We start from the raw sequence: 10,611 nt of genomic DNA, 5'->3' as shown, positions 1-10,611 counted from the left end.
GGCATTAGACTTTTTGAATATACTGACTAGAGTGAGACACAACCTAAGTGGAAGCCTTTCCCACTGGACTTTTTCATAAGCATGGAGACTAGAGACCAATTTGTGTCATCCCTTAGAGAATGATGTTTCTTTGATCCCACCAATACTAATGAAGCTATTTGGGGCCCAGATCCCTCAATAAATTTTTGTGTTTCCTCAACCTATTATTTGTTAGAGAATAATTATAGAAGACCATACTTCAAATGGAACTTGATATGGGATAGAAAAATCATCCCTAAAATCACCTATTTTTGGTAGACAGTTTCAATCACAATAAGATTCTAACTACTGATAATGTTGTCAACATAGTTTTTAACATAGTTAGTACAAGGAAGAGGAGTTTGTCTATCATCTTACTTTACATTGTAGCCTTACCGGGGAGGTCTAGGAAAAGTTATTGTCTTCTTTCTCTACCAACTAGCCATTTATAGGGATCACAAGAAGATTTGTTGTTCAATATGGAGGGACAATTCTCCTTTCAAAAATCCTATTTCAAAGTAACTTTGGAGCCAAATCCCCCCATCCTTTCCTAGGGTATTTGGAAGGAGAGGAACAATGAGATCTTTATCAAGGATTCTAGGAACGAAAAAGAGGTTGTGCAAGTTACAATGAAACGGGTTAGCAAAACTATTAATTATATGAATCACCAAAAATATTTCCAACTGACTACCTACCTTGAATTATATGTCAGGTTGAAATGGGGAATTACCTGTTGTATGGACAAAATTAAAACCAATAATAAATTTATAAGATAGAATTATAATAGAAAAGTTCTAAAAAGGAATGGGTTAAGATAAACTTTGATGGATGTAGAAAAGGAAAGCTTGGAATGGCAGTTGTCGAAGGAATAATATGTGATGATAAGTGAATAATGATAGAAGGTTATGCTAAAAAAGTTGGGACCAAGACCAATAATGAGTTGGAGGCTATTGATCTATGGTGGGGTCTAACGTGGATTATGATGCATGGATTCCAAAAAGTTATTATTGAAGGAGTTTCCAAAGTTGTGATGGACCTTATTAACTCAATGGCGTCCACCCATGGAAAATAAGAAATTCTATTAAAAATAATTGATGTATTCTCACTCTCATACTATGCTGGAAAGATAGAAATACCTATAGACAATGGAATAAGAAATTGGATGCCTTGTTGAATGAACGCCTCAAATTTAATGATTCGAACTATTGGTGAAATGATACGGGTATTCCCCTTTCAATCAAGAATATCTTGATCAATTACATGCACGAAGTGTTTATTAACCATGCAAACAATTATTTTGAATAATACTATGAAAGGTGTCACTATTACTTGGATCATAATCATGTATAGTGGTTTGATGTATTATTATATGGATACAACCACTTGGTCCATAAATATACAAAGATTGAGAAGTAACATAAAGCACGTGTGAAATCAAGGAGGAAAAAATATTCATAAATGGTTAAGTGTTATGAATTATCTCCCCAATAATTTCATTAGATTTATTAATCTTCATACAAGGTGAGTGTATGAAGTGAACCCTTCGAAATGACCTTACCTAATTACCATGACATTAATGGAAATGGAGAAATAAGTAAGATGAAAGATAGTATAGATTAATTACTATGTTTCTCACATGGAAAAGATAAAGACACCTCTATAGTTCAGCATATCTATTAAATATTGAAGACGGTTTGGAAATACCTATTTAAATTTTGTTTTGTCTCTCTCTTTTAGGTCCCAAGTGACTTCTAGTGTTTGCATTTAGGAGTTATAGAGGAGTTGTCATCAATGAACAAAGGTTGTGTATAGAATTCACATTATTTGTTTCATTGAAGAATAACTCTTAGGTGTGGGAGGTATTTGAGAAAGGTGTAATTACCCCTTTCTTTAAAGTCATGAAAGGGAAGGACGAAGAATTATCATCTCAATTTATGAACAATTGGAAAAATAGTAGAGTAAAAGTGGGTAGAAATAACATAGAGGTGTTTGAGAAGCTAATTGCACAGGTGATAGGGCTAAGTTGTGAAGGAGAAAAGATTTCATGCCTAAGTGAGAAACATGCTTAGAAGGATTACATTACTATATTTTTGGAGAAAGGGGAAAAACTAAAACGAAATCAAACTGACTATAATAGGGATGACCTGCCTCCTCCCTAGGGGATCCTCAACTACCATTTGATCAAATACTTCATCATCAAAGTAAGGTTTGCAAGGTTAGAGATCCACTTTTCTTTACTTAACCATTTAAGCTACCATAAACTAGTTAGCTTTCCTTTTCTTCTTTGTTCTTTTATAAAGAAATGTGTTGTTGATGGTGTACTTACTCCCATTTGCATTAACATTTGATTTATGCTATTTATAACTATTGTTTGGAAGCTACCCCTACCTTTTACCCTACACCCCATAATTCTATAACCCCCTGGCCAAGATCCTAACCCTTCCTTGGTTAGTGGTTCCAAAAGAAAAAATGCTTTCAAAGATGATGCTCCCTATTCTTATAAAGTCATTCTATTGATAATGTTCATTCTATTTTGTCCCTTAGCCTAAGTTGTGACACCCCTCTACTTGTTGTCGCTGTTGACCCACAAAATCTACACCTAAAAAGGGGAAAAAAAGATCTCAACACCCCAAATAGCACCAAAAAGACTATTGTTGGCAAGGGAAAAGCTACCAAAAATTAGTTTGAGAACAACTTGACTATCTTCCCCCAGGTATCCCTTGATATAGAAATTTCAAATGGAGAGTCTACCAGAGATGACATGACTACTTCTAGAGATAGGAGGTTTGTTAGAGTAGCTAAGCTCACGATAATGGCTAAAATTGTGGCCACTCTTGGTAAAAACCCTTTAGTGGAAGAAATAGAAGCACACTTTGAGGACTCTACTTTCAATGAAGAGGCCACAGAAGACAATGAAGAAACCCTTAAAGAGCCTCTAAACTTAATGCCTAAAGACTCCTTTTCACCTTCACCTCCTTGCAAAACTCACTCCTAAGATGCTTTGGAGGGGCTCAATATCCTCAAGGACTATGGTGAAGACGAAGATGAAGAACTAGCTGACAAAGGAGAAACCATCGAAGGAAAAATTCCTCAAAAATGGCAAGCGTTGGCATAGCAACAATGGAAGATCTTAGAGCTTGTGTGGAGAACTTGGAGACTCCATAGAATTATATTGGGTGTGAAAGGAACAGTGAGTGGATCACATGTCTATAAAAAGTCAAAAAAAACTTAATCAAGATCAATGGTAATTTGATGCAGAGGGCTATTATTGTAGTAGTTGCATTGGGACGGAAAATTGATAGGAAGAAGAAGAAAGAGGAGCCAAATAACAAAGGCGAAGACAAGGCTAAAGAAAAGAAAATTGATGCTTCATTTTCCTAGGAGAATGCATTGAATCAGATGGTGGAGGACTCGAACTATATCTCTTAGAATCCCAATATTTTCTATGATGCTCAGTGTTTTATTTTTTGTTGTTCTTAATATGATGTCTATGAACAATATCTCAAATATTTATTGTATGTACTAGTTGTAGACTTTGTTCATTCTGTACAAGTGCTTTGTTGGGTTGATCTCCAAGCTTTTTTTTTTATTGTTTTTAGTTATGAACCGTAATGAATTGGGATCCTTCTCTACTAACAATTTTATTTTTCACCCAAACTTTAATAATAAATAATTCTTTCTCTTATTTTTTTTATTAAAAATAATTTAACGTTAAACTATTTAACATAAAAGTAAATACCTTAACCGAGGTAGTAATGTACTTAAGAAATGCCAGATTCAACTAATTTTAAGACACATCCTAGTCAACCAGCCTTTTGTTTTCACCCAAATCTTATGGATGATATACCATTTGAGATTTTTTCATTTGACTAATCAACACGGCCAGTAAACAAAACCCGCAAAAAGATGCTCCATTGACTAAATTTGTACAAGCAGAACATGGGCAGAGATAGTTTGGTCTGGTCGTACATTGCAAACCAAATGTGAATGGGTTTGTCTAAAATTAATACTAAATCGGATTTGGTAGAATAATCACGTGTGTCTCACAATCAAACAACAAATGCCGAATAACCTGGTAGGCCAGCTTGACAATTGTAGACAAATGAGACATCATCGTGGTAAGTAAGCTTATTACCTTGGTCTAGTACTCCTAGATGGCCTTCTCTTAGACCGGATTTGTCTAAAATGGTGTGCTCTGAATTGTTCCAAATTTTATCTTCCTTTCTTATCTCTCTATATGACTAGGCAAACGTTACAGGGAAGGTCAAATAATGACATATCCACCGCGTCAGTGGTTCATCGTGGAGGTATTAAGTTTAATTTGCCAATACATACCAAATAGTGTATTTTTTATGTTAGTTTCTGTTTTCTATGTATTGGACTGGTAGAACAATCGCCTGTATGCTCAATTGGGAGGAACGGAAGAAGATAGAAGATGGCGAGCAGTTCCTTAACTGTTTCACTACTGCTTGCACTCATTTGTGTATGTGGGTGTGAGGGATCAGGATTGAGATATCATTTCTACAAGAAGAGCTGCCCATCAGCTGAGGCCACAGTTAAGCATGTCGTCAAGAAATACATAGCCAAGGATCGAACTCTTGCGGCTCCTCTCCTACGAATGAATTTCCATGATTGTTTTGTTCGAGTCAGTACTACATCACTACCCAATTAGTTTATGTTATGTTCTCTCTACTTAAATGGTTTGCACTGTCGGAATTTAATTTGATTTGGGTTGTTGTGGTTTACCTAGGGCTGCGATGGTTCAGTGCTTCTGAATTCCACAGCGAACAACAGAGCAGAAAAAGAGGCCGTTCCAAACCAGAGCCTGCGCGGATTTGAATTGATTGACGCTGCAAAAGCAAAAATAGAGAAAAAATGTCCAGGCGTCGTTTCTTGTGCTGACATTCTCGCCCTAGTTACCCGAGATGCTGTTTTTGCCGGGGTAATAAATTCTAATGTGTTGTAATATAACAGAAAATCCCATTCTAGAAAACTGTCTATGGAAATTTTATGTGAATGTGAATTTAATGTTTGAAGTTTGTGTACAGACTGGAGGTCCATTTTGGCGTGTGAGAACAGGGCGTAGGGACGGACTGATATCTAGAGAGAATGAGCTCTCAACTAACATTCCACCACCCTTTTCTAACTTTTCCGTTCTCCAAACGTCTTTTGCAAGGAAAGGGTTAAACATCAAAGACCTTGTTGTTCTCTCCGGTATGTAACAAATCGATTATGTCTTAAATACTAAATTATTGATCAATCGTAAACTACAGCTCGTAATTTTATAATTAGGGTTTGTTTGAATAGGTGCACATAGCATTGGAAGAGGTCGTTGCCCTGGATTCAGCGAAAGGCTGTACAACTTCACAGGAAAAGGAGACATGGACCCTTCCCTGGATCCTACCTATGCCCAATTTTTGAAGAGCCAATGTACCAGTTTGGCGGACACTACAACCTCTGTAGCAGTGGATCCCACAAACTCACTCACTTTCGATAGCGATTATTTCAGTAACCTTAAAGCAAAGAGGGGCCTGTTCCAGACTGATGCTGCTCTTCTTACAAATCCTGTTGCAAAGAAGCTTGTTGATAATCAGGTGAACAGAAAGAGATTCTTCGACAACTTTAAGCGTTCCATGCAAAAGTTTTCGGAAGTTGAAGTTTTGACTGGAACCGCCGGACAAATAAGACGGCACTGTGCTATCCTGAACTAAATTTCTGGCATGTTGCTGAGTAGAGGCCTTGTCAATAAATTGCGAAATGGTGGGCGTGAATTGTATAATGCAAGATTAGTTGATCAATAAGGTTCATGAAAAGTAAGGAATGTTTATGATTTGTTGAAAAAAAAACTCTATTTGATTGATCTCATTGATAACAAAGAACAGATGCAGTTCATACAATTGTTCATAATCTGTTAGAATGTAGACAAGGAACATAGACCGCAAGCTGAGCACAAAGTATTTAATATTATAAGACATCATAAAAATCTAAATGGCTACCCACTCCATGTAAAATTAGAAAAAAATATCAGTGCACATTGTTAAACAAATTATTATACCTATCTATTTGTATTTTGACATTTTAAGAGAAATAAAATCCATTCAAATATAAAGAAATTTTACATATGTAATTACAATCTAATGTAAGAAAAATATACAACATAAAAAAAGTCAATAATTCAAAGCTGTTTTGAATTCTCTACTTCAAAAATATTTGAGAGTCCAAAGTCTCTTCAATGATTTTCTGTATAATGTCTATGAAAATCTTTCTTAAAATGAAGAAAGAAGGGACAGCCTTTTGTAGAAGAAAATAGACTAGAAGCTAGTGGGCAAAAAACAAGGACACATTTGTATGCTTCATGTACATATACAATTATACAAAGCATAATTGATTCTTCAACAAAATCATTTGAAAAGAAAAGAAAAGAAAATGTTTTCTTTCTTTTTCCTCTTATTTGACTAGATTCCATTTTTAAATTATCATAAACATGTAACAAAACCTCTTTTGTAAATATAAAGGAAAAAAGAAATAAACTTTCATAATGTCATTTACTTTGTAAACTGTGGAGGTGGGAAAAGCGAGATCGGGTGACTAGGTTCTAATCCCACTTTTGTCAACACATTGGGAATATGAAAGAGCCTAGGGAGATAGATCACTTTGGCTATTTCTTGTGAGATAGAGAGAGCTAAGGATTACCTCTTAGGGTTTCTATTCCTCTTGTTGCAAATGATGAGAAAAACTAGGGTTTGAATGATCAACTAGACTAGGAGATAAAGAATGAAGCACAAATGAACTTCAAATTGAACAAACATGCAGATCTGAAACTAAGATACTAAAAGCATGAAAGGGGGAGAATTTTGGATGCGTACCTGATGCTGCAAACTGAGCCAAACTAACTAGGACCAGTGCCACGCCACTGTCATGTTTCTGCAGACAGGAGGCTGCAACTGAAAGACTGCAAATCTAATGACCTGAAGCTGCAACCTGTCAAATTTCACTGCAAAGTGGAGGGACCATGGTGCCACGCCACTATCCTAGGCAGGACCAGGGCGCCACGCCCCTGTCTTAGATAGATTAGGGTAGATCTAATAATTCTGGGTGGTTTTGATGTATTTTCCTGAGTTGAAAGTCCTTTTGGGTACCTGTTTCTACACCAGCAACTGAAAAGGGAAGGTTTGGGTGGCTATATAGGGTTTTTCCTTAGTCAAACCCTTTGTGTTGGTGATTTCCACCTCCACAAATAGCCAATATTGTACTAAAAATGTGTGTGTTGGAACCTTGTGTGTATGCAAGATCCTAAATGATAAGAAACTAGAGCTACCCTACACATGAGAGTAAACCCTAAATGTAAATGTGAATGTAAATGACAATGCTTCAAACCAAATATGCTAAATGATCTAAAGCATGAATTTAAATATGCAAATTGATGTAAATAAGCTCATACAAAGACATGAAAATAACACGAAATCATACCAATCCCCAAAGGAAAGATATTGCCACTAGATCTCCTATTACTCTTCAATGTCTTCAAGGCTCCTAATTGATGATGAATGTTTGATGAAATATTGTTGAATGTTGTTGAAGACTCCACATAGGCTTGTCTTTTACTACATAGAAGGCTCTTTGTGCTCAAAAAACATGCTCTTAGATTCTTAGATAGATAGATCTTTGTTGCCTTCAAATGAAGAAAGAGAGCTCTTATGTATGAAACCCTAGATCTTAATTTCGACTTAATTTTGTCTTTAGGCTGACCTACGAATTGAATTTCCTGCCAATATTTTGGGGTTGAGCATTATAATATCGTAGAATTGTGCTCCCCAAATTTCAGGAAAAAAGTCGAGGACCATGTGCACTCCCGCCACTGTCCGACCAACTTTTCACCAAATTTTCAAGGTCGTTAGATATGATGATATTAGAGAAAATCTCAAAGTTACAACTGTTTTCAAGGTGTTTTGATATGCAAAATCGGGCCTTAAAGGTCGAAATAGGATATAATTAGGGTTTATGATTTAATGATTTATTAGAGGAATAAAATAAAAAGGGGCACACTTAGGGCAAAGGGCCCAATTTTATAATGTATGAAGTAATGAAATATGACTTTAGATTTAATTAAATTAATTAATTAAATGCTTAAAGGGAAATTAGAAATGCAAGATGCAAGACACACTAAGGCGGGTGCTAACCTAAGTGTGAAATTATACCAGCCTAGCAAGGGTGTACAATTTACAACACTACATTTAGCCCCTGCTTTAGCGGTCATATGACACTACATGCATATGCAAGCTAAAGTACACAAAATTAAACTTTCATGAAAAAGGATATATCCACAAGTTTTCAGATGAAGCCCCTAGTGGTATCTGTAGTACACAGTTAGGATCCGCACCCTACAAAAACACATGTTAGATAAAATCACAAAATCACCTAAATGCTTACTAAGGAAGGTGATGAAAATTTGAAGGTAGCTATATGTTCCCCCCTGTTTCGGCTTGCTAATTTTAGTGAGTTGAAATAGGGTATCATGTTTACCACATCGAATTGTGAAAGAAGATTGATGACAAATGCTCACAAGAAGATTTGATACAAGATCAAAAACTAATGGAGAATCATTTGGTAAGAAAGAGAACTAAGCCTCAATTCCAACACAACAAAGAGTGTGAGGATTTGAGAGCTCTCTAACACTAGATGAAATATTTAAATGGAAACAAATGCAAAGAGAAGGAAGAAGATATAGAAAGCATGAATACACACTTTGGTGATCCATGAGAAGAGAAAATGAACCATGGACATCTCGCCCCTAAAACTAGGTGATCCATGGAGAGAAGGACATGGAAAACCAGCCCCCAGAGTCTGTCTAGGTGATCCATGTAAGGGAGGAGAGTGAGAACACCATTAGTTCCACTCAACCTCATGCATGTGTGTGCAAGTAGAACAAGGATACCTACCTTTGACACCAAAAAGATATCCATCATGCAACAATGTCATAAATCCAAGAAAGAGAGGGAATACTCTTCAAGAAAGGATAAAATAGTTGAAAAGAGATATCTTGTTATATAAGTGTAAAGGAGATCCTTGAAGGAGAAGAGATCTTTGTTAAAAAGACATCTACCTTCAAAAGGAGTTATCTTAGACAAATATAACATCTTCTATAACCAATTAATGCAAGAGATTTGAAAAGAGAAGAGGGTTGAGATGACATCAAAGAGAGATTATTTATAACAACACTCTTCTAAAAGAAGGCAAGAGATCCTCAACAGGGATATGCACGTGCACAAAATAGAAGGGTTTATTATAAAAGATACTACTCAATGAAGAAAACAAATTGATGAATGATCAAAGACTTCCAACACCAAGGAGGAGGTCCTAATTAAGGATATGTACTTAAGATCCCCATTAGGGATGCTTGTTCCAATATGAGAGCAAGAATTCAAGTATGAATACACCTCTACAATCAATAAGAAATCCTTATAGAAGACACTACTTCACAAAGGGGAAATTTTAATTTTAAAGGAGGAGGGATGTTTGAAATCACTCTTGCACCCCATATATATAGGGAGAAGAGATGAGATAGAAATAGGCTATTATTTTGCTTCCAAAAGTATGATTGCAAGTGAAATTGTCCCATCATGAATGACAATGAGCCCATAGTAAGTGAGCTACCAATGTCACATAATGATGAGCAACATAATAGCCATTAATGTTATTTAAAGACATGATAGATTGAATGAGGTATTTGAATTTGACATGTTAAATGCTCTACTATAAGTGAGATTAAAAACATGTATAAGATGATGAAGCTTAAAGGGTCTTTATAAAGAGAGAATTTTATAGGAGAAGAATAGGCCAATAAGTCATACTTCTCTTGCACACAAGAAATCTTAGGAGAGGGATAAGTGTAATTCATTAGAGCCTTATTACTAGAAAAATAAATGTTAGAATGAGTAGAAGATAAAGTCTCATAAGTAGTATTAGAAATCTCTTGAGGAGATTCATAAAGAGATTTATTCATCACCAAGATTTCCTTATGAGGGGGATGAATGTTGAAAGAAGTAGAAGATGATTTAAGCGAGGTGAGGTGATCATCACTACTAAATATAGCATTCACATAGAGAGATGGTCTTTTAGATGCTTTGGTGGGTTTAGAAGGATTATATCCAAGTCCAAGTGAAGCTTCATGTATATTATGCTCTAAAGGAACTTTAATTCCTTGTTCATTTGCACCACAACCATTGCCATCATAGCCACTCTTAGCTAAAATGTGAAAACCAGGACCATAAAGGGATGCCAAATCAGAAATAAATGGATGTGCCTCATAGGTCTCAGTGCTATATGAATTAGAGGAAGGATTTGAAGAATTATTTGAATTAGAAGCAACCACAAAGTTGTTACTTAGTTTCTTAGACAAGGTGGGTTCCTCTTTAGATTTCTCCTTCTCAGTCGTAGATTCTTTCCAAGATACTTTATACTCTCCTATAAAAGTAGGGGTAAAGTCTAGAGATCTCCAATCATCATCTGAGAGCACTCCTTCAGGAGAAAAGATATCCTTGGGAGGAGATTCCAATTGAGTAGAAGAATCAAGAGTACTAGAAGGAACAACAT

General features: G+C 35.8%; 1 protein-coding gene across 1 annotated transcript; it reads left to right on the top strand.

Moving 5' to 3' along the window:
• The first annotated feature begins 4,326 nt into the window (after nt 1–4,326).
• Nucleotides 4,327–6,068, top strand: LOC131071643 (peroxidase 27). The gene is made up of 4 exons (XM_058007573.1): nt 4,327–4,663; nt 4,769–4,960; nt 5,067–5,232; nt 5,326–6,068. Exons 1-4 carry the CDS (start codon nt 4,454–4,456, stop codon nt 5,727–5,729), a joined length of 972 nt encoding a protein of 323 aa, XP_057863556.1. The 5' UTR covers nt 4,327–4,453; the 3' UTR covers nt 5,730–6,068.
• Nucleotides 6,069–10,611: the final 4,543 nt, after the last annotated feature.

This window comes from Cryptomeria japonica, chromosome 9 (genome assembly GCF_030272615.1).
Source record: "Cryptomeria japonica chromosome 9, Sugi_1.0, whole genome shotgun sequence".
Lineage (NCBI taxonomy): Eukaryota > Viridiplantae > Streptophyta > Pinopsida > Cupressales > Cupressaceae > Cryptomeria > Cryptomeria japonica.
This window is presented reverse-complemented; position numbering and strand designations above follow the sequence as displayed.